The 25,382-nt window shown below is 43.9% G+C and overlaps 1 protein-coding gene across 1 annotated transcript; it reads right to left on the reverse strand.

The window, feature by feature from the left end:
• Positions 1–11,434: 11,434 nt before the first annotated feature.
• Positions 11,435–11,985, reverse strand: LOC123391187 (40S ribosomal protein S24-like). Its single transcript, XM_045077174.1, has one exon. The coding sequence runs from the start codon at positions 11,933–11,935 to the stop codon at positions 11,543–11,545; it is 393 nt and encodes a 130-aa protein (XP_044933109.1). The 5' UTR covers positions 11,936–11,985; the 3' UTR covers positions 11,435–11,542.
• Between the last annotated feature and the right edge of the window lie 13,397 nt (positions 11,986–25,382).

The following is a 25,382-nucleotide window of genomic DNA, read 5'->3' on the forward strand; positions in this document are numbered from 1 at the left end:
GTCTTTGTAGATTTGTCTATTTTGGACATTTCATGTAAGTGGGATCATAGAATACATGTGTGTGTGTGTGTGTGTGTGTGTGTGTTAAGGACGCTTAGTATGGGACGAACGCCTGGACGGCACAGTGGGTTAAGTGCTGCGATTCACATCAGGTCGGCTGAGATTTTTCTCTCTCTCTTCCCCTCCCACTTATGCTCATGCTCCCCCCCTCTAAAATAAATAAAATATATATTTTTTTAAGATTTTATTTATTTATTTGTCAGAGAGAGAGCGAGCGAGAGCGAGCACAGGCAGACAGAGTGGAAGGCAGAGCCAGAGGGAGAAGCAGGCTCCCTGCGGAGCAAGGAGCCCGATGTGGGACTCGATCCCAGGACACTGGGATCATGACCTGAGCCGAAGGCAGCTGCTTAACCAACTGAGCCACCCAGGTGTCCCGAAAATAAATAAAATATTTTTTAAAAAAAGAACACTTAACGTGAGATCTGCCCTCTTAACACATTTTTTAAAAAGATTTATCTGGGGGCGTCTGGGTGGCTCAGTGGGTTAAAGCCTCTGCCTTCGGCTCGGGTCATGATCCCAGAGTCCTGGGATCGAGCCCCACATCGGGCTCTCTGCTCAGCGGGGAGCCTGCTTCCTCTTCTCTCTCTGACTGCCTCTCTGCCTACTCATGATCTCTCTCTCTGTGTCAACTAAATAAATAAAATCTTAAAAAAAAAAAAAAAAGATTTATCTGTTTAAGTAATCTCAACACCCAGCGCGGGGCTTGAACTCATGATGCCGAGATCAAGAGTCACACGCTCCCGGACTGAGCCGGGCCCCTTGTGCGTAAGGTGGCCCATAGTGTTACCCTCAGGCACAGTGTTGCAGGGCGACCTCTGGAGCTCACTCATCTTGTATGACTAACCTTCTCTCCACTGAACGACTCCCCGTACAACCCAGCCCCCACCCAGGAATCACCCTCCTCTCCACATCTGTGCTTCGGAGAGGTTGAGAGAGCGCACAGGAGTGGAACCAGGCAGAATCTGTCCTTCTGGGACGGGTGGATGTTGCTTAGCAGAAGGTCCTCCAGCTCTGTCCTAATTGTCACAAAGGGTGGGTTAGGATTTCCTTCTCTTCAGCCGGGGAATTCGCCCATTGCTTGGAGAGAACCACATTCTCTTCATCCATTTGGCTGGTGATGGACGTGGGGGCGCTTTTCACGGTTTGGCTATTTGTGAATAAACATGTGTTCAGGTTTCGCGTCTCTCTTCTTTCAGTTACCATAATGTTTTTGAGGTTCGCCCAGCTTCTAACTTGTGTCAGTACGTCCTTCCCTTTCACTGTCAAGTAATACTGGAGGAGGAGGAGGAGGCTGGGGGTGGGGGTGGGGGAGAAGGACGAGGAGAAGGATGAGCTCCTTGAGTGTGTCCCAAATGGACAACATGGCACCGTCCTCCCGGCCCTGGGAGAAGGAACTGTTTATTTCAGGCAGGAAGCAGACTCGGCAGGTTAGACACCGGCTGCGGGACAGTATGTTAGAGGTGGTGGCCTCTCCAGACTTCAAGAGCTGCCCGCCACTATCCACGAGGCCCCTTGTGTGCCAGGCTCGGTGCGCGCCTGACTGTGCACCGCATCTTGCTTCCTGGTCCCAGGCAACCCTCTCCCACCAGTCCCAGGAGATGGATGGTGTCCTCATCCCCGGTGCACCGCTGAGGTCCCCAGGCCCTGACAGTCACTGTGTATAGTCACACAGCCAGGAAGGGGCCGAGCAGCCCTGTCACTGTGGATAAAAAGAGACGAGCCAGCTGGGGAGAAGACTCTTCATAGGGGCCCCTGCCCTACGAAGGTGAGAGTTTTTATGAGGAATGGCGGATAAAATGTGCTCCATGCTTTTTCTGTATCTTGCATGTTAATCCAATTATTTTCTTCCTTATTCTGTTGATGGGATAACTTAGTTGGATGAACTTTTTGACGGTTAATAGATCAGGTGGCCTTCACCTGAACTAAAAACTTTCGTGCATCAATGGACACTATCAAGAGAGTAAAAAGACAACCCACAAAATGGAAAAGAATATTCAGAAATGGCTTCATGTGATAGGGGATTCACATCCAAGATAGAAAATACTCTGTGGGGTGCTTGGGTGGCTCAGTCAGTTAAGCATCTGATTCTTGATCTCAGGACTGTGAGTTCAAGCCCCTTGCTGGGCTCCACACTGGGCGTGGAGTCTACTTAAGAAAAAAAAAAAAAAACAAACTCCTATAACTCAACAACAAAATAACTGACAACCTGATTCAGAAATGGGCAAGGGACTGGAAAAGATATTTCTCCAAAAAATCGTATTTGTTCTATTAAGGCAATCCCTTCAAACAAACCAACAAAAAGACATTTCTTCAAGGAAGACATACAAATGGCCAGTAAGTCCATGAAAAGATGCTTATTGGGGAAATGCAAATCAAAAGTCAATGAGATAACCACTTCACGTTCACTGGGATAGCTATTAATTTTGAACAAAAAAAAATAAAGGAAAAAGGGGTGTCTGGGTGGCTCAGTGGGTTAAGGCTTCTGCCTTCGGCTCAGGTCATGATCCCAGGGTCCTGGGATTGAGCCCCACATGGGGCTCTCTACTCAGCAGGGAGCCTGCTTCCTCCTCTCTCTCTGTCTGCCTTTCTGCCTACTTGTGATTTCTGTCAAATAAATAAATAAAATCTTGGGGGAAAAAAAACAAACAAAAAACCAAGTGTTGGCAAGGATGTGGAGAAATTGGAACCCATGTGCATTTTGGTGGGAATTCAAAATGGTGCAGCCATTATGGAAACTGGTATGGGGGTTCCTAGAGAAATTTAACAGAGAGTCACTGCAAGATCCTGCATTTCCATTTCTAGTTATGTGCTCCCAAAGAACTGAGGGGCTCAAACAGTACTTGGCACACCAACATTCACAGCACCATTACTCACAATGGACAAAAGGTAGAAGCAGTCCGGGTATCCATCGGCAGACGAACGGATAAACAGAATGTGGTACATCCATACAATGGTATATTATTCAGCCTTAAAACTTAAAATCACGATACACACCACAGCATGGAGGAACTTTAAAAACATCACGCCGAGTGAAATAAGCCAGACACAAAAGGACAAATACTGTTTGCAAAAGGACACAAAAGGACAAACACCACCTAGATGTGGGATGTGGAGTAGTCAATTTCATAGAGAAAGAAAGGAGAATAGTGCTTTTCAGGGGCTGGGGGGCAGGAGGGAACAGGGACTTGTGTTTAATGAGTACAGAGTTTCCATTTGGCATAACAAGAAAGTTCTGGGGGAGGATGGTGGGGAAGGCAGCCCAGCACCATGAATGTACTTATCGCCACTGAAATGTGCACTTAAAGATGATGGGGCTATGGGGCGCCTGGGTGGCATTAAGCATCTGCCTTCTGCTCAGGTTATGGTCCCAGGGTCCTGGGATCGAGCTCCATGGCCGGCTCCCTGCTTGGTGGGAAGCCTGCTTCTCCCTCTCCCACTCCTCCTATTTGTGTTCCCTCTTTGCCTGGCTCTCTCTCTCAAATAAATAAAATCTTTAAAAAAAAAAAAAAAAGAAAGATGGTGGGGCTGGTCAATTTTATGTGCTGTGTATTTTACCACAATTTTCAAAAAGTTAAAAACTTTAAGAAACTGAAGGCAAAAAACACTTTTCTTGACATTCCAAAGCTTAGAAAATTTATCACCAGCAGACCTGCAAAACAGGAAATGTGACAGAAAGCCCTTCAAGCAGAAGGAAAAAGATACCAGATGGAAATCTGGATCTACACGAAGGAATGAGAAACGCCAGAAATGGTAACTATTTAGTAACCACCAGAAATGGTGGGTAAGTAAGTACACAAGCTGGTTTTTTTTTGTTTGTTTGTTTTTTTAAGATTTTATTTATTTATTTGACAGAGAGAGACACAGCGAGAGAGGGAACGTAAGCAGGGGGAGTGGGAGAGGGAGAAGCAGGCCTCCCGCTGAGCAGGCTCCATCCCACAACCCCAGGATCACAATCTGAGCCAAAGGCAGATGCTTAACCAACTGAGCCACCCAGGTGCCTCACATCTCTTCAACAGACAACCGATTAAGCAAAATTAATTACAGTGTTGTCGTGGTGTGTATAACATATGTAACAGTAAAATGCATGAAAAGAGCGCAAATGTAGGGAGGGGAGACGTGCAAAGGTCCTGTTGCAGGGCTCTCATGCCCTATGTGAGTTTTAGTAGATAACCTGAATATAGTCTGTGATAAGTTAATGTTATAACATAAACTCTAAGCAAACACTAAAAGAACAAAGCAAAGAGCTATAGTTATTAAACTTAAAAGCATGTGAAATGGTATCATAAAAAAATACTCAATCCAAATAAAGGTGGAAAAAGGGAACAAGGACCCCATAAAACAGACTTTTTTCTTTAAATCAAGATGACAGATTCACACCTACCCATACCAATAACCTAATAACCAATAACATCGAACCTAAATTATAGAAACACCCAATTATACGACAGACTTTGTCAAGCCAGACTGTTATGGACTGTGTGCTGCCTAAGGAGTACACTTTACTTTTTTAGAGCATTTTATTTATTCGAGAGAGAAAAAGACCGCACACACAAGATGGGAGTGGGGGGCAGAGGGAGAGGGAGAAGCAGAAGTTGGTTCTTTGAGAAAGTTAATAAAGCTGATAGTTTCTCATTAGATCAAATCAAGAAAAGAAATGATGAAATTTTCTAAATTCAGGAAGGGAAGAAAGGACATCTCTGCATTTCCCAAAGAAAGTAAAAGCATAGAAAAAAGAATATTACGAACAATATTATGCCAATAATTTGACACGTTAGTTGAAAGGGACAAATTCCTTGAAAAATGCAAATTACCAAAACTGACACAGAAGATCTAGGATATCTCAATAGCCTTTTAACTATTAAAGAAATCAATTAATAGTTAAAAACCTTTCCACAAAGAAAGTATAAGAAGCAGACGGCTTCACAGTTGAATCCTATTAAACATTTCAGCAAGATGTTACATTAATCTTACATAAACTAAGAACACAGAGGAGAGAGTGCTTATCAATTCACTCTATGGGACCAACATTACCTTGAAATCTAAATCAGACAAAAGCATTACAATAAAAGAAAAAAAATAGGACAAATGTCCCCCAGGAATATAGATATGAAAACCCTTAACAAAATATTAACAGAGCTACTGAATCAACACATAAAAAGGAAAACACTTGGGCGCCTGGGTGGCTCAGTGGGTTAACACCTCTGCCTTCGGCTCAGGTCATGATCCCAGGGTCCTGGGATCGAGCCTCAAATCAGGTTCTCTGTTCAGCAGGGAGCCTGCTTCCCCCTCTCTCTCTGCCTGCCTCTCTGCCTGCTTGTGATCTCTGTCTGTCAAATAAATAAATAAAATCTTAAAAAAAAAGGAAAACACTTCCTGACCATTGGGGTTTATTCCAGACTGAAAAGCGGATTTAGCCATCATAAATATACCAATGGAATCAGCCACATTAATAGGATTTTGGAGAGAACCCACATCATCTCAACAAATAACAATAATGTGACATAATTCAACATTCATGGTAAAAACTCCTAACAAACCAGAAAGAGTACGACATTTGCTTAACTTAAGAAAAGGCATCTGCAAAGAGCTACACTGACATTTTACTTACTGTGAAGACTGAACACCCTCCCTCTAGGACCAGGAAGAGGAGAAGGATGTCTACTGTCATACTTCTATTAAATATTGTAATAGAGATCCTGGCTAGGGCAATAAGGCAATAAAAAGGAAATAAATGGCAACAGATTGGAAAAGAGGACATAAACTTCCATTTGTGGTGACATTATTATTTACATAGAAAATCCTAAGTATTCTAGCAAAAAAAAAAAAATTTAAAAGTGCTGGCACTAATAAGTGATTTTTTTTTTTTTAAGATTTTATTTATTTATTTGTAAGAGAGAGAGAGTGAGAGCGAGCACAGGCAGACAGAGTGGAAGGCAGAGTCAGAGGGAGAAGCAGGCTCCCTGCGGAGCAAGGAGCCCGATGTGGGACTCGATCCCAGGACGCTGGGATCATGACCTGAGCCGAAGGCAGCTGCTTAACCAACTGAGCCACCCAGGCGTCCCTAATAAGTGATTTTTTAAAAAAATATTTTATTTATTTATTCGACAGACAGAGATCACAAGTAGGCAGAGAGGCAGGCAGAGAGAAAGAGGAAGGGAAGCAGGCTCCCCGTTGAGCAGAGAGCCAGATGGGGGGCTCGATCCCAGGACCCTGAGATCATGACCCAAGTCGAAGGCAGAGGCTTTAACCCACTGAGCCACCAGGCACCCCAAGTGATTTTTTTAAAAGATTTTGTTTATTTACTTGACAGGCAGAGATCACAAGTAGGCAGAGAGAGAGGAAAGCAGGCTCCCTGCTGAGCAGAGAGCCCGATGCGGGGCTCCATCCCAGGACCCTGAGATCATGACCTGAGCTGAAGGCAGAGGCTTTAACCCACTGAGCCACCCCTAATAAGTAATTTTAACAAGTTTGCAAGATACAAGGTAAATATAAGAAATTAACTGTATTTTTAGATACTGCGAACAAACAGTTGTAAAATAACATTTTAAGATATCATTTAAACAGTGCCACAAAACATAAAATACTTACATTAAAGCTAACAAAATATGTACAGGAAGTAGGCACTGAAAACTATAAAATATTAATGGAAGAATTTAATGAAAACCTAAATAAATGGAGAGATAGACTATATTCATGAATTGCAAAGCTCAGATTGCTGTCAATTCCCTCCAATTTACCTATAGATTCAATAAACCCCCAATAAAAATCCCAGCTAGCTTTTTTTTTTTAATTTTGTAGAAATTACCAATGTAGAAATTCTCAAATTTACCTGGAAACACAAAGGACCAAGAATGGCTAAGACAACTTCGAAAAACAACAAAGTTGCAAAGCTAACCCTATCTGATTTCAAGATTTATTTTGCAACTGGAGGAATCAAACAGTGTGTTGTTGGCAAAAAGACAGAAAAATAGATCAATGATACAGAATAAAGAATCTAGGAATTAGGGACGCCTGGGTGGCTCAATCAGTTAAGCTGCTGCCTTCGGTTCAGGTCATGATCCCAGAGTCCTGGGATAGAGTCCCATGTCCGGCTCCTTGCTTGGCAGGGATCCTGCTTCTCTCTCTGTCTCTGCCTGCCACTCTGCTGCTTGTATGCTCCCTCCCTCTCTCTCTCTCTCTGACAAATAAATAAATAAAATCTTAAAAAAAAAAAAAGAATTTAGAAATTAACCCAATCAAAATCTCCCCATCTTTTTAGCGAACACGACAAACTGATTCTAAAGTTTATATAGAAATTCAAGGACTTGGGACTCCTGGGTGGCTCAGTGGGTTAAGCCTCTGCCTTCAGCTCAGGTCATGATCCCAGGGTCTTGGGATGGAGCCCCGCATCAGGCTCTCTGCTCAGCGGGGAGCCTGCTTCCCTTCCTCTCTCTCTCTGCCTGTCTCTCTGCCTACTTGTGATCTCTCTCTGTGTCAAATAAATAAATAAAATCTTTTAAAAAAAGAAAAAATATTCAAGGACTTAAAATATCAGATGGAATGCCTAGTGGTTCATTCAGAGCACGTGACTCCTGATCTCAGGGCTGTAGATTTGGGTCCCACATAGAGGTAGAGGTCACTTTAAAAAATAAATAAATAAAAATGACAAGAGCGCCAAATAAAAATCTATAAATAAATAAATAAATAAATGAAGTCTTAAAAAATAAATAAATAAAATAAAAATAAATAAAATAAAATCAGAGATGGAGGGCTTTACTACTTGATTTCAAAACTTTCTATAAAGAGCCCAAAATAGACCCAAACTTGATTATCTTCTTTTTTTTTAAAGAAATTATTTATTGGACAGAGAAACAGCGAGAGAGGGAACACAAGCAAGGGAGGGGTAGAGGGAGAAGCAGGCCTCCCACTGAGCAGGGAGTCTGATGTGGAACTCGATCCCAGGACCCAGGATCCCAGGACTCGATCATGATCTGAGCCAAAGGCAGATGCTTAACCCACTGAGCCACCCGGGTGCCCCCAAAGTTGATTTTCTGTAAATATGTCAGTATAATTCATGGGAGGCAAAGATAGTCTTTTCAATAAAAAGTGGTTATGTACATGAACAAAACTGGACCTGGCTCACACAGCACATGTAATTTTTTTTAAAGATCTCATTTATTTATCTGAGAGAGAGAAAGTGAGTGTCAGAGCATGAGTGGAGGGGGGAGGGGTCGCGGGAGAGGGAGAAGCAGGCTCCCCGCTGAGCAGGGAGCATGAAGTAGGGCTCCATCCCAGGACCCGGGGATCAGGACCTGAGCTAAAATCAAGAGTCGGACTCAACCCACCCAGCCACCCAGGTGCCAGCACACAGGAATTAACTCAAGTGAACCACAGACCTAAGGATAAAGGCTAAAACCATAAAACTTGCAGAAGAAAACACATGAGAAAATTTTTGTGAACCTGGGTTAGGCGAAGATATTTTATTTTATTTGTTTACTTTTTAAGATTTTATTTTTAAAATAAACAGGCAAAGATGTTGTAGACAAGACACGAAAAGCACCAGCCATGAAAGAAAGAAAGAAAAAAGGTTGGGGGGCCTGGCTGGCTCAGTCGGAGCAGTAAGCAACTCTTGATTTTGAGGTCATGGGTTCAAGCCCCATGTTGGGTGTAGCGAGGACTAAAAAAAATAAATAAGTAAACTTAAAAAAAAATAAAAACAAAGATATATGGGATTTCATCAAAATTAAAAACTTTTGTTCTTTAAAAGACATAATTAAGGAAATGATCATCTAAGCCGGAACCTGGTAAGAAATATTTGCAATACTTATTTCTGCCACAGAAGGTGAATCCAGAATACATAAATTACCTGCACAACTCCATAATAAAAAGATTTTTTAAAAATTATTTATTTAAGTAATCTCTACACCCAAGGTGGGGCTTGAACTTGTGACCCCCAGATCAAGAGTTGCATGTTCTAGCACCTAAAATGGCCACGTGCTCCAGTAATTAAAAGATTTTAAAAATCCAACTTTCAAGTGAGCAAAAGCCTTAATCCTTCTGAAAAGAAAATATGTGAATGGCCAACAGACACATGGAGATACTCAACATCTACAATCACCACAGAAATTAAAATTGATACCACAAAGAGGTATCGCTACACGTCTTCTAGGAAGGCTGAAATTGTACAAGACTGACAGCACCAGACCTTGGCAAAAACATGGAGGAGCTGGAATGCTCACATATTTGCTGAAGAGAATGTAAACATGGACCCTAGTTTGGAAAACAGGTGGGCAGTTTGTTGTCAGGTTGAACATAGTTTTATCTGATGACTGAGAAATCCCTCTTGGGTATGTAACCAAGAGAAAGGAAAGCACATGTTGACAAGAAGATTCATGGAAGATTTACTCATAATATCAAAAGAAATGAAAATAAGCCAAATGTGTATTCGTAGGTCATTAGAAACCAGTCACAGGATAGTCAGAACGGATATCACTGGTCAATAAAAAGGAGCAGGCTACATCCGGATAAGGACACTGGTGAATCCAGACCCATCACGCGGAAAGAAAAAAGCCAGACCCAGAAGTGTACAGACAATACCATTTCACGTAGATGAAATTCTAGTCTGTGCAAAGCTAACCAATCATAACACGAACCAGATCTGTGATCACCGGGAGCAGTTAAGGAAGATTGGCTGGAAAGAACAAAAGGTCTTCTGGAATAATAAGAATGTTCTACACCTTGATCGGTATGGTGATCATACAAGCATATATATTTTTCAGAACTCAATGAACCGTATACATGTAGCGTGAACATTTTATTACATGTAAATTATACTTCTATAATGTTGATTTTATTTTGAAGATTTTACATATTTATTTATTTATTTATTTATTTTAGAGAGAAAGAGACCACAAACAGGGGGAAGAGCGAAGGAGAAGGCAGAGGGAGAGAGGGCCCCGAGCCGACTGTGCCCTGAGCATGGGGCCTGGCGCCGGGCTTGATCTCATGACCTTGAGATCACAACCTCAGCCAAAGCCAGGAGTCACACGCTTAACTGACCGAGCTACCCATGTGCTCCTGTAATATTGATTTATTATTTTAGGATTTTATTTGTTTATTTATTTATTTGACAGAGAGAGAGAGTGAGAGATCACAAGTAGGTAGAGGGGCAGGCAGGGGGTAGGGGGAAGCAGGATCCCTACTGAGCAGCGAGCCTGATGTGGAGCTTGATACCAGGACCCTGAGATCATGACCTGAGCCAAGGCAGAGGCTTAACCCACTGAGCCACCCAGGCATCCCCAGGACATGTTGATTTTAAAATAATTCATTTGTTAGATTTAACGGGAGACTACTGATAACAGAAAGGTAGGGCAGTGAACTTGAACACAGGTCAATAGGAATTATCCACAATGAAGCTCTAAGACAAAAGAATGGGAGGGAAAAAAACATAAAAGAGATGCCTGAGTGATGTGGACACCGTTAAATTATCTATCCTGTGTATAATTGGAGTAGCTTCAGATGAGAAAAGAGAGCATGGATCCCAGAGCAATTTAAAAAAAAAAACTTTTTTCGAGAAATTTCCAAAATGAATGAAAAACATCAACTCATAGATTAAAAAATTTCGGTGAGCCCCAAACACTATAAAAACCAAAGGTGGGAGGGGGGCACCTGGATGGCTCAGTGGTTTAAGCCGCTGCCTTTGGCTCAGGTCACGATCTCAGGGTTCTGGGATTGAGCCCCGCATCAGGCTCTCTGCTCAGCAAGGAGCCTGCTTCCCCCCACCTCCCGCCTGCCTCTCTCCCTACTTGTGATCTCTCTCAAATAAAAATTTTTAAAAAATAAAAATAAATAAAATCTTAAAAAAAAAAAAACCAAAGAGGGGGTGGGACACACCTAGGCATTTTGATAGAAGTACTGAAACCGAAGATAATAAACATAATAGAAAGCATAATAGAAACCAAAGATAATAAACATAATAGAAAGCATAATAGAAGATAATAAACATAATAGAAAACATAATAGAAAGATAATAAACATAATAGAAAGAAAGATGAGACAAAGTCACAACACTCTCAAGGGGAAAATGCAAAGAGCGTCTAAATGTTCACTGGAAACTATGTAGCAGGACCAGTTTCCCAGCGCTGCCATAAAAAGCACCACAAAGTGGGTAGTCTGAAATGAGAATTTACTGTCTCTGTTCTAAAGGCTACAAAATGTGACATCAAGGTGTTAGCAGGGCCCCTGCTCTCTCTGAAAACAGAGAGAGAATCCTTTCTTGCCTCTTTCAGGCTTCTGACAGCTAGCACTCCTTGGCTCCCTGCTGTGTGATTCCACTCTCTGCCTTCATGTTCCCATGGCCTTCTTCCTTTGTCTCTAACTTCACGTGCCTGTCTTCTTTTTTTTAACGTTCTTAGTTTATTAATCCTCTCATGAAAAATCTGCACAATCACCAAAGATAAAGCCACTGCAGCATCTTTACTCCTTCTGTTGTCCAATTTCCAGCTCACTTTTTGCCAGCACCAACATTGGCTTTCGCAGTCCCCCTGACTTTCTTCATTCTGTTCTTGCGTTCTTTTCGCTGTTTTCTTGAGGTCTTTTTCTTCTCATACAGACCATGTCTTGCAAGTCTATGTTTGGGTTCATTTTTCTTTGCATAATCCAAGGAATCATAAATCATGCCAAAGCCAGTTGTCTTGCCACCACCAAAATGGGTTCTGAATCCAAATACAAATATGACATCTGGTGTGGTCTTGTACATTTTGGCTAGTTTTTCCCGAATTTCTGTCTTAGGTACTGTTGCCTTTCCAGGATGAAGGACATCAATAACCATTTGTTTGCGCTGAAGTAGTCGGTTGGTCATGAACTTCCTGGTCCGGATAGTTACTGTGTCGTTCATGATGGCGGCCGAGCTTCAAGCAGCCGGAGAGGAAAAGAGACGTGCCTGTCTTCTTATAAGGCCACCAGTCATACTGGATTAGAGATGCACCTTATTCCAGTATGACCTCGTCTTAACTAATTACATTGCAACACTATTTCCCAATAAGGTCATATTCTGAGGTCCTCGGAATTAGACTTCAACATGCCTTTTTGGGAGGGGGACACAACTTAATCCATAACAGATGCCAAAAGACAATGGAATAACATGTTTAAAGCACCAAAAGGGGGCACCTGGGTGGCTCAGTGGGTTAAAGCCTCTGCCTTCGGCTCAGGTCATGATCCCAGGGTCCCGGGATTGAGCCCCGAATCGGGCCCTCTGCTCAGCGGGGAGCCTGCTTCCCCTTCTCTCTCTGCCTGCCTCTCTGCCTACTTGTGATCTCTGTCTGTCAAATAAATACAATATTTAAAAAGAAAAGGAAGTACCAAAAGAAAAAAGAAATTTTTACCCTAGAATTCTATACCAGTGGTAACAGCCTTAGAAATGATAGTCAGGGGGTGCCTGGATGGCTCAGTGGACTATGCTTCTGCCTCTGACTCAGGTCATGATCTCGGGGTCCTGGGATGGAGCCCCGCATCGGGCTCTCTGCTCAGCAGGGGACCTTCCCCCCGCTCTCTGCATCTCTGCCTGCTTGTGATCTCTCTCTCTCTCTGTGTCAAATAAGTAAATAAAATCTTTAAAAAAAAAAAAAGAAATGAAAGTGAGCAAAGGGGAATATTCCCCTTTATCTATATAGATAAGCTGGACTTTATTAAAATTAAAAAGGTGTGTGCTTCAAAGCATAGCATAAAGAAAGTGAAAAGAACACAGAGAATGCATTCCATACCATTTGCAAACCATAGATGTGATGAGACTCATATCTAAAATATATAAAGAGCTCTTACAATTCAGTAATAAAATGAGGACCCAATATTAAAGTGGGCAAAGGATCTGAGTAGACATTTCTCAAAAAACATATGCAAGATGTTCAAAATCATTAGTTACTAGGAAAATGCAAGTCAAGACCACAATGAGATAACATTTCAACCCCCTACGATGGCTCTAATTAAAAGGACAGATAGTAGCAAGTGTTGGCAAGGAGGTAGAGACAATAAGCCAATAAGCCCAGACAAGATGTTCAAAATCATTAGTTACTAGGAAAATGCAAGTCAAGACCACAATGAGATAACATTTCAACCCCCTACGATGGCTCTAATTAAAAGGACAGATAGTAGCAAGTGTTGGCAAGGAGGTAGAGAATTCCAAGTCATAGAGATGAGCTACTCAGGATTTCTTAATCCACAGCAACTAGAGATAATAAATGATTACTCTTGGGTTAAGCCTGTAAATTTGGGGGTGATCTGTTCCACAGCAAAAGGTAACTAACACAGTAATCTCAAACACCATACTCCTAAATATATAAAACATAAATGAAAATAAACTGTCTAATTAAAGGAAACCATTGTCAAACTGGATTAAAAACAAGATCAACAAGATCTTATATACTTCTTGTGTTTTGGCTTTATTTTTTATTTATTTTTATTTATTTACTTGACAGACGGAGATCACAAGCAGGCAGAGAGGCAGGCAGAGAGAGAGGAGGAAGCAGGCTCCCCGCTGAGCGGAGAGCCCAATGCAGGGCTTGATCCCAGGACCCTGAGATCATGACCTTAGCTGAAGGCAGCGGTTTAACCCACTGAGCCACCCAGGCGCCCCTTGGTTTTATTTTTTTAAGGTTTTATTTTTAAGGAACCTCTACATACAACATGAGGCTCCAACTCACAACCCCGAGATCACATGTGCTTCTGACTGAACAAGACAGGTGCCCCTAGACTTTTTATGTTAAAAAAAATTTTGTTTTTTAAATTAAGTGGTCTTTTTAAAAAGATTTTATGTATTTATTTGATAGAGCGAGAGAGCACAAACAGGGGGAGCAATAGAGGGAGAGAGAGAGGGAGGACCCTGGGATCAGGACCAGAGCCAAAGGCAAACTTTTAACCATGTGAGCCACCCCAGGACCCCTAGTAAGTAGTCCCTAAGCCCAACATGGGGCTCCAACTCACAACCTTGAGATCAAAAGTTGCACGCTCCACTGACTGAGCCAGCCAGGCGCCCCTATTCTTTTTACCTTAAATATAAAATCACAGATGGATTTAGTGTAAAAGAAAGGGAAAATACATACAATGCAAATACTAAGTAAAAGAAAGCAAGCTGGCATGGTCATATTAACATCAAAGTAGACTTTAGATAGAAGTCTTATAAGAGTTAAGAGGAATATTTCATAATTTAAAATGATGAGGAACATATGATAATCTTAAACTTGCATGTACCTAATAACACATCTTAAAAACATAAAGCAAAAGCTGACAGAACTAAAAGGAGAAGGAGATGAATTCACAATCATATTTGGATATTTTAACATGCTTCATGCAGTAACTGATAGGACAAGCAAAAAGGTGAGAAAAAATGCAGGTTTGAATAATGCAATTAATGAACTTGAACGAACTGATACCTATAGACCACTACATCCAACACCTGCAAAACCCACATTTTTTTTCAAGTCTATCTACTCTTTTCTTTTCTTTTTTTTTAAAGATTTTATTTATTTATTTGACAGACAGAGATCACAAGTAGGCAGAGAGGCAGGCAGAGAGAGAGAGAGAGAGGGAAGCAGGCTTCCTGCGGAGCAGGGAGCCCGATGCGGGGCTCGATCCCTGGACCCTGAGATCATGACCCGAGCCGAAGGCAGCAGCCCAAACCACTGAGCCACCCAGGTGCCCAAGTCTATCTACTCTTTAAGGTAGCTGCTGCCTTCCAGTTTCACAAGTAAGGAACTGGGAATTCACCGCTTCATCTTAACACCAAATAAAAAGCTGAACAGACTGAAAAGCTGACAACTCTACTAGGATCCTTAAAAGAGGTGAGGACACAGTGCCAACCACTGTCCCCGCGATTGGAGAGACTGAAAGGCCAATTCACAGAAAAACTTACCGGGGCGACTCATGGGCAGAAGCTGCTGTGGCGACCAGTACTGGGGCAGGAACACCAGAACTCTCCTTGATGAATTGCTGGAAGCTTCGTGTAGGCAATTCTGAGAGTTAAAAACCCCAAGGGGACCCCATCCTTGAAGAACCCCACAATTTTATGAGATTTGCCTCTAGGAGCTCAAGCTGGTTCCCAGAGTAAATATTAAAGAAAAATCCACTTGTGCTGCTAGCAGGAAGAGGAGAAAAAGGCCTGTTTTGAAATTCATCACAGCACTCTGTTCTTAAGGAGGCTCTCACCCCCAGGAGGAACTCCTTAACGAGAGCCCAATGCACCTGGGTGGGGGGGGAGGGAACTACCCACCCCCAGCCCATCCCAGCTGTCCTCTCCAACTTAAGAGGGAGGGAAAAAAACTTAAAAACACTTGTGAAGCTCACAGTCTAGTGATACAGGCTCGCTCATCACAGGACTAGAACACTTCCTCTCCCCCCAGCACCTCAGACATTTCTTTTTGGATCTTTTTCTTAGGATTTCCGTCTCTCTGCTGACATCGCCCATCTGTTCTTGCATGCTGTCTATTTCATCCATTACAGTCCTTAGCATATGAATCAGAGTTGTTTTAAATTCCTAGTCTGATGATTCCAGCATCTCCACCATGCCTGCTTCCAATGCTCACTCTGTCTCTTCCAACGGTAATTTTTTTTTTTTTTTTCCTTTTGGTAAATGCCTTGTAAGTTTTTCCTGACAGCCAGACGTGATGTGCTGGGTAAAAGGAACTGAATGGATCTTTAGTAATATGTGGGTTCCTAGTAGTCATTCCAGACAGAGCGGACTTCAAAGCAAGGCAGTGGATCAGGGATAATGAAGGGCATCACCTGTGGTCCATTTACCAAAGTACACCATATTCCAGGCCATCAACCAAACCTTTAGAAATTTTTATTTATTTATTTACTTACTTACTTATAAGATGTTATTTATTTTGAGAGAGAGAGAGAAAGCAAGAGAGAGAGAGAGCACAAGCCAGAAGGAGGGGCAGAGGGAGAAGCAGGCTTCCCACTGAGCAGAGAGCCCAATGTGGGACCCCGGGACCCAGGACCTGCCTGTCTACTTGTGATTTCTCTGTCAAATAAATAAATAAAATCTTTAGAAAAAAATAATCTTTGAAATAATCTTTTTTTTTTAAGATTTTATTTATTTATTTGACAGAGAGAAATCACAAGTAGTCGGAGAGGCAGGCAGAGAGAGAGAGAGGGAAGCAGGCTCCCCGCTGAGCAGAGAACCCGATGCGGGACTCGATCTCAGGACCCTGAGATCATGACCCGAGCCGAAGGCAGCGGCTTAACCCACTGAGCCACCCAGGCGCCGCTGAAATAATCTTTAAAAATAATCTTTTAAAAAAAGACTTATTTATTTATCTGACAGAGATGACAAGTAAGCAGAGAGGCAGGCAGAGAGAAAGAGGGGAAGCAGGCTCCCCGCTAAGCAGAGAGCCCGATGCGGGGCTTGATCCCAGGACCTTATGATCATGACCGGAGCCAAAGGCAGAGACCTAACCCACTGAGCCACCCAGGCGCCCCTAAAAATAATCTTTAAAAAGCGGGCGCCTGGGTGGCTCAGTGGTTAAGCCGCTGCCTTCGGCTCAGGTCATGATCTCAGGGTCCTGGGATCGAGTCCCGCATCTGGCTCTCTGCTCAGCAGGGAGCCTGCTTCCTCCTCTCTCTCTCTCTGCCTGCCTCTCTGCCTACTTGTGATTTCTCTCTGTCAAATGAATAAATAAAATCTTTAAAAAAAAAATAAAATAGAGGGGTGCTTGGGTGGCTCAGTAAGTTAAGCGTCTGACTTCGGTTCAGGTCTCGATCTTAGGGCCTTGGGATGGAGACCTTCGCATTGGGCTCCACACTCAGCAGGGAGTCTGCCTGAGACTCTCCCTCTGTCCTTCCTCCCCAAGGTGAGTAAATAAACCTTTAGAAAAATAAAATAAAAATTTCAAGGGATGGGGCGCCTGGGTGGCTCAGCGGGTTAAGCCTCTGCTTTCAGCTCAAGTCATGACCTCAGGATCCCCTCCCCTCCGCTTGCCTCTCTGCCTACTTGTGATCTCTGTCTGTCAAAAAAAAATAAATAAAATCTTAAAAAAGAAACACAGACAAAAAAAAACAAAAAACAAGGTAGAATATAAAGTAATATAGATAGAACCAAAAGTCAGCAAAATAGAAAACATACAATATAAAAATCAACAAGGCAAAGGTGTTTATTTAAAAGGTTAGTGGCACCTGGCTGGCTTAGTCAGCGGAGCACACCTCTTGATCTCAGGGTCATGAGTTCAAGCCCTGCACAGGCTGTAGAAATTACTTAAAAATTAAAAAAAAATTTAAATAGGTAAATAAAAGGTTAATATACTCAACAAATCCATGTAAAGGCCAATGAAGGGGGGAAAAAAAAAACCAGAGAAACACATGACCAATATCAAGAATTAAAATGAGACATCACTAAAGGTCCTACAAGCAAGAAAAGGGTAGTAAAAGGACATTAGGAACCACCTTATGTCAATGCATTTGAAAACTCACATGAAGTGGATAAATCTTTTGAAAAAGAAACCTTAACCACAACCGACCCAAGGAGAAATAGGAAACCTGAATTTCCTGTCAAAGAAACTGAACCTCAAATTAACTTTCCCGCAAAATTCTGGGCCTGGATGGTCTCACGTGAAATCTTCCAGACTCGTAACCAATAACCAATCTCACAGAAGGTCTTCTAGGGAGCCGAGGAAACAGGGCACGCTTCTCTGGTTATTCTGTACTGGGTCAACTGAGCTGTGCCTACACTTCTCAGAATCCCTTTCCCCTTGTGGTTCAAGGTTAAAGCAGGCCACACGGAAAACCACATGAAAACTCAATGAAGAAGTAAAGCTTGGTCATTGCTTCTGGCGGTGGTTCTATTCAGACGGGGCCACAGACAAACATGGCTGTGCCAGTGGCTTCCAACTCGCTGTTGCTCTCCACTGTAGTGAGACAGACAGACAAAAGCACAGGACCTTGTGACCTGTTTCCCTCAAGCTCTGTTCATCTCAATTCTCCGCCTGGCTGACCAAGGGTGACCCCCACACTCTCCGCCAGGCCCACATCCCGATGCAGAGGCAAGAGGCTTCTGGAGACGTCCTCACCGGTTGTCCTTCATGATCCCACTCTGACAGTGGATATGCTAGCTTCCCAGATCTTCCAGAAAAGTCTGACTTGTGCACCTGCACCAGTGGTTTGAAAGGGCTGGCTGGAGATTTTCCAGTTCTCCCTCGACTCCCCTCTCTGGACCTTCTTTCCTCACCACCATCCTCAATTGCATAAGCCCTTAGTCCAATAATAAAGCCCCGATTCCACAAAATCCACAGCATTTTTTCAACTTCAAAACAGTTCTGCTTCAAAGATGTGCGCGTCACTGAGCACAAAGGAAGGAAGAGAAGCGCTGCCGATTAAAGGAGGCTAAAGAAACAGGACAAATCAACGGAATGTGTGATCCTGGATTGGAACCCAGACAGAGGAAAAAAATAAAAAACAGGGCTACAAAAGACATTTTTGTGACACTTGGGCATTTTTAAATATAGATTGTGTATTAAAAATAGTACATGTCCAGGAGCCTGGTTGGTTCGGTTGGGGGAGCCTGCGATGCTTGATCTCAGGGTTGTAGGTTCGAGCCGCACAGTGGGTACAGAGATTACTTAAAAATGAAATCTTAAAAAAAAAAAATAGTACCTGTCCATGATACATTTCCTAAATTCCATCACTACCTTATTGCCTTTAGTATAATGTTCTTGCTCTTAGGAATTACTCCCTAAAGCATTTAGAGGGAAAGGATCATGATGTCTCAGAGGACTTTCAAATGAGCTATTCACCGTCATTATCATCATCACATATGCAAGGAGAGCAAGAAAAGCCAGTTAAGCAAATATTAACAAGCGGTGACTCAAGATGAACAGTATAGGGATACTCGTTTTCAAAACAGAAAGTTAAAAATAGCCCCACCTGTTCCTGAGACGCGGGGGCTCCTTTCTGTTCTTTGAAGGTATCTGGCTTGACTCCGCTCTCAGCCCAGATCAGTCGATAGACGCGAGGGGGTCTTCCCGGTATCTTCCCGGAATGGGCACTGAGAAGTGGGAAAGCGAACACACATGTTGTTTTGTTAGTTAGCCACTGCCAAATTTCTCCCTGCGAAGGCTATCATTTGGCATCACCACCAGCAAATGCACGAGAGCGTGCTTTCCAGCTTAGAACTTTTGGCCAATTTTATAGAGAAGGCTACTTCTTTCCCTTGGCATTGTCCTTATTATGAACAAAGCTAAGGGTCTTTCCCTATAGTTAAGGACCATACATACATGTTTCTCCGTGAACCGTCTGTTCATTTCTTTTGCACATTTTAAAACATTTGGGCTTTTTGTTTTTTCCTTATGTATTAAGGAGATAAATATATTGTGTGTGTCGTGAGTTGTAAATATTTTCTCGGAGATTGTCATGTTTTTACTTTGCTTATGGGATCATATTTTCTTAGCCAGTTTCTGAATCTGCTTAAGGAGTTTTGTTTATAAATTTGATTTTACTGCCCCTGAATTTTCCCTAGCTTTTTATTATGAAGATTTTCAAGCATACAGGAAAGTTAAAAGAAGTGTACAGTGTACACCCACGTGTCTGCCACTTAGAGTCTATTACTAACACTTCACCATTTTTGTCTTCTCATATTTCTATCCACTCTATGCATCCTTCTATCCATCCGTTAATTCGCCTAACTTTTCAATGCATTTCAAAGTAAGTTGCAGCCATCAATACACTAGGGGGGGGGTGTTTCTATTTGAAAAAATATTTTTATCGAGAGATAATTCACCTACCATGAAATTCACACTTTAAGTGTATACAATTCACCGGTTTTCAAAATATTCGCGAAGTTTTGCAACCGCCACCGCTACCATCTTAGGTCTATATATAATTTTGTTTTTCCCCAAAATGCTTATCTGGTTTTCTCAACACCATATGGTAAAAACTCAGTCTTTCTGTCAGAGGCTGAGATGTCCCAGTTGTCACTAAATACCCACGTGTTCGGGGGTCCAGTTTTGTTCCATCGGCCTGCTTGTCCCTCTATTCCCATCTGTGGGATTTCTTTGCTAACGACAGCCCTGGCCCTAGATGGGGGCGGGGCGGGGGGTGGACAGCCCAAGGTGGAGGCCCTCCCCTGCTTCTGAGGACTACCGGGGCTGGGCCAGGGAATGTCCAGCTCTCTGCCCGTGGCTGCCCACGAAGGCACTTGTGCAGTGTGGCCGGGGCACCCAGAGGTTTGGGAAGTAAGGCCAAGGCTGTCCAACATGTGCTAAGCAGTCTTCGGAGTATGACCCGACGCTAGCAGCCCATACAGCACGAGTCTGGTCATAGTTGGCGTCAGCCATAAAGGGGCTCACTGTCTGCAGAAAGCGGGTGAAGAGAAGAACTCCGGTCCCCACCAGTCCGAGCTCCCAGACCCTCTCAGAATCACAGAGTGATTCACAGAATCACAGAATCTCAGAATCCCACCCACCCACGGCTCTGCCCCTGGGTCTACCAGCTCCACGACCACGCCTCCAGCCCGCCAGCCCCGAGGGAGGCGTGACCCACAGAGGCCACGCCCCCCCGAGAGGCCCCGCGAGACCCCACCCCCCCCACCCCCGACCCCACTGAGCGCGGTGCCACCCAAGCCCTCCCGAGTCACCATCCTCTCTGACACATCCCTCGCCCCAGCCCCTGAGCCTCCACCTTCTATAAGCTCCAACCCCTGCCAGAGCAGCCCCTTCTGAGCCGCCCGCTCTGGCTAGGCACCTGCAGGGTGACCGCTGAGAGGGGCACTCTGCACCCACCGCCAAGGAGAAACTTCACGTACAGTCGGGCGGAGGAAGGAGAGGGCGGGTCCCAGGACCAGAGCGTTCCCGGCGCAGACTCCTCCAACCCGCTCCTGCCCAGCGCCGTCCTGGATCCGAGAATACGGCGTGGCTCGGGAAAGCCTCCAGACTCAGGATCCAAGTCCTCACCTTAGCTCCGGAATGTCTGCGTGCTCTAAGCCCTACCCGTTCCATACATCTCATGCCCTGACCCCTAGCCTCCTCCATCTCTTTCAACAAACAAAGCCTGCCCTATTCACTGGACTGTGCCCCAGATGTCTGTCTGATCTATTAGTAGCCCCAGACGCAGGTGACACTTTAAACACACGCGCGCGTTCGCACACACACACGAGTTTGCACCATTTTTAAAAAAGGATTTTATTTATTTATTTGACAGACAGAGATCACAAGTAGGCAGAGAGGCAGAGAGAGAGAGGGAGAGGGGGAAGCAGGCTCCCCGCTGAGCAGAGAGCCCAATGCGGGGCTCGATCCCCGGACCCTGAGATCATGGACGGAGGCAAAGGCAGAGGCTCAACCCACTGAGCCACCCAGGTGCCCTGCACCATAATTTTCAATGCCAGAACAAAGAACGGGAGTTTTCAGCACGGCAGGCAGGACAGCCCTGGGCCGGGTCTGTGGGGTTGGAGTGCATTGCTAACAATATAATAGGGGTTCCTGTCAATAATCATGGGAGATCTGTTGGTTGATGATGACTTTGCTCCTGAAGGAGGAAGCCTTAGTGGGAAGGTGGTCATGGCCAATGGGGAGAGAGGATCCAGGATTCCCACACCTCCACCCCTTAGCGCCGCCCTACTGTTGAGTCACAGGGACAGGGAAGAGCTGGAAACGTGAAGGGACAACGGGGTTGGGGGGTGGGGTAAAAAAAAGCCTAGAGGGTGGGTGGGGGAGGAGCCAAAGTGTAAGAGAAAGAGGCTGACTCTGACCTGATGACCATTTGGGGCAGGACAGTGTAGTCTTGAGTAGAGAAGAGCCAGGAGCGCTGCATCTTTCCCTCTCCAATCCCTTCACCTGCCTCTCCTCCTCAAGCTCACTCCCATCTCTCTACACCCCCGCCCCCAGGAATCCCCTCCACACCAGGCCCAGAACCGAGGGGTGCCCGCTGGGTCCCCCACTGAGTGGCCAGAGCTTCCCTGTCCTTAACACCAGGTTTCATCTGGACCACTGACACCGTGTTGCAGTATATGGTATCCAAGTGTCTCTGCGCAGCCTGTGCAAAGGGTGGTCGGCTGTTCATTCGGCTTTGAACCAGACCCGAGGTACATGCAGGCTGGTAAAAGGCATGTGCGGGCCACAGCGAGCTGCCTGCCCTCCAGATTTTATATAGAGAGACATGTATGGAGTGTATGTTATACATATATAATAGGTATGTATATAATACACCATGTATATTCTAAAGGATTTTATACATATCATGCATATACAATATATACCTATATTATGCATGTTAAATATGCATATTCATACCCACACATATTTATACATATACATATAAATAACATGCTATGTCACACATATACAGTGTGTAATGTATACTATATACTATTACATATATAATATACATATTATATGTGCTGTTATATGTATACACATGTGCGTACATATACACACATGTATAAAACAACACATGTATAATATCTAACATGTGAGTTATACTATTGCATATATTACATACATATATATACTATACCATAGTATATATATAATTCCATGTACATAGAGAAAAAAACCTACTACATTTTTAATTGGGGGTCACTTTGGGGGAATGAGATAGGGAAAGAAGGGAGATTCTCACCTTCCTTTCATGAAATTCTCTTTCTGGATTTTCTTTTTTTTTTTAAGATTTTATTTATTTGGGGCGCCTGGGTGGTTCAACGGGTTAAGCCCCTGCCTTCAGCCCAGGTCATGATCTCAGGGTCCTGGGATCGAGCCCCGCATCAGGCGCTCTGCTCAGTGGGGAGTCCGCTTCCCCCTTGTCTCTCTGCCTGCCTCTCTGCCTACTTGTGATCTCTGTCAAATAAATAAATAAAATCTTTTTTTTTAAAGATTTTATTTATTTATCAGAGAGAGGGGGGGGAGAGAGCGAGCACAGGCAGACAGAATGGTAGGCAGAGGCAGAGGGAGAAGCAGGCTCCCTGCCGAGCAAGAAGCCCGATGTGGGACTTGATCCCAGGACGCTGGGATCAAGCTGCTTAACCAACTGAGCCACCCAGGCGTCCCAATAAAATCTTTTTTTAAAAAAGATTTTATTTATTTGACAGAGAGAGACACAGCGAGAGAAGGAGCACAAGCAGGGGGAGTGGGAGAGGGAGAAGCAGGCTCCCCACAGAGCAGGGAGCCTGATGCGGGGCTTGATCCCAGGACCCTGAGATCATGACCTGAGCCGAAAGCAGATGCTTAACCAACTGAGCCCCCCAGGAACCCCTCTCTTTCTGGATTTATTAATGTATAAACTTTTTAGAAAAGCATACTATACACACACCAAAGTGCACAAATCTTTAACATAAAAAATGAGCACAAATCCTTAACCTCTACCCACACAAAGAAATAAGGTAGCGACAGCTTCCCAGATCGTCCCCCTCTTGCAGTCATCCCCACGACTCCTCTGTCATTCACCACTGTCCTGACCTCCTCTAACATGCTCTGGAATAGTTTTGTCCAGTTCTGAACCTCAGGTAAGTGGGCTCACAGAGTACATACACTTTTATCTCTGGCCTCCTCTGTTAAACGTGATGTTTCTAAGATCCATCCACGCTGGGTGTAGCAGAAGGTCATTCCTGTTCATTGCTGTAATTTTCCATGTGTGAATACAGCGTGCTTTATTTAGCTACCCAACTATCGATTGACATTTCAGTTGTGTCTGGTTTGGGGCTGTCACAAATAACTTATCAAGAAGCACTCTCATGTCTTCCGGAGCCCGTGTGCGCTCACAGACAACCAGCGGAGAAACGGAGGCATCACAGAGTATGCATATCTCCCATCTGACGGGGTACTTGTCGGTTTCCCCCATCCTGCAAATTTATATCCCAACTAGCAAAGCTTGGGAATTCTGGTTGTCCCGCACCCCAACTGCACTGGTACTGTCAATAATTTTAGGGTGAGGGGTGCCTGGGTGGCTCAGTGGGTTAAGCCTCTACCTTCAGCTCAGGTCATGGTCTCAGGGTCCTGTGATCGAGCCCTACATCGGGTTCTCTGCTTAGCAGGGAGCCTGCTTCCCTCTCTCTCACTGCCTGCCTCTCTGCCTACTTGTGATCTCTAGCTCTCTGTCAAATAAATAAATAAAATCTTAAAAAAATATATTTTAGGGTAAACTATTTCAGTGGCTGTGTAGTTGTGTCTTACTCTGGTTATGATCTGTAGTTCCCCAGTAAGAATAAGGTTGAGAGGCACCTGGGTGGCTCAGTCCATTCTGTATCTGACTCTGGATTTCTGCCCAGGGCATGGTCCAGGGATGGTGAGAATGAGAACTGCGTGAGGAAATATATAGATTTGCCCTCAGATTAATTTCTATATATAACATATATATTTTTAGATTTTAAAAATCTATTTATTTAGAGAGAGCATGTGCAAGCAGGGGGAAGGGCAGAGGGGAAGGGAGAGAGAGAAGCTCAAGCAGGACTCCTTGCTGAACATGGAGCCTGATGCGGGGCACCATCTCAGGACCCTCAGACCGCCACCCAAGCACAAATCAAGAATTGGGTGCTTGGGGCGCCTGGGTGGTTCAGTGGGTTAAAGCCTCTGCCTTTGGCTCAGGTTGTGATCTCAGGGTCCTGGGATCGAGTCCCACATCTGGCTCTCTGCTTGGCATGGAGCCTGATTCCCCCTCTCTGCCTGCCTCTATCCCTACTTGTGAACTTTCTCTCTCTGTCAAATAAATAAATAAAATCTTTAAAAAGAAAAAAGAAAGAATTGGGTGCTTAAAAAAAAAAAAAGAAGAAGAGTTGGGTGCTTAACCCAGAGAGCCACCCAGGTGCCCCTAATTCTGAAATATTTGATGTCCCTTCCAGCTATCATAAATCTTATTATTAAAAAATACTTTTTAATGGTTCATTACAGGTATAGAGGTAAAAAAAAAATCCAAGGCGCCTGGGTGGCTCAGTGGGTTAAAGCCTCTGCCTTCGGCTCAGGTCACGATCTCAGGTCCTGGGATCGAGCTCATCCAGGAGCCTGCTTCCCCCGCCCCCAGCCCCCGCCTGCATCTCTGCCTACTTGTGATCTCTGTCTGTCAAATAATTAAATAAAATCTTAAAAATCTTTTAAAAAATGAAATTAAAAAATCCACCAAACTGATAACTAAATTCTTCTGGATTTTCCACATACTTGGTCTTGTCATCTGCAAATAATGACAATTGTACTTCTTCCTTTCCTGAGCCTCGTGAGTTTGCTTTACTTTTTGACTTTATTCCACCACTAGGACCTGCCATAAAATGTTCTAGAAGAGATCAGAGCAGAAATCCTGTATTGTCCCCAGCCTCACAAAAAAAAGCGCTCGCCGCGTCACCGCAGGGTCTGACGCCAGCTGCGGGTTTTTTGGAAACT

Source organism: Mustela putorius, unplaced genomic scaffold (assembly GCF_011764305.1).
Source record: "Mustela putorius furo isolate JIRA1106 unplaced genomic scaffold, ASM1176430v1.1 tig00000196_pilon_pilon_pilon, whole genome shotgun sequence".
Taxonomy (NCBI): Eukaryota; Metazoa; Chordata; class Mammalia; order Carnivora; family Mustelidae; genus Mustela; species Mustela putorius.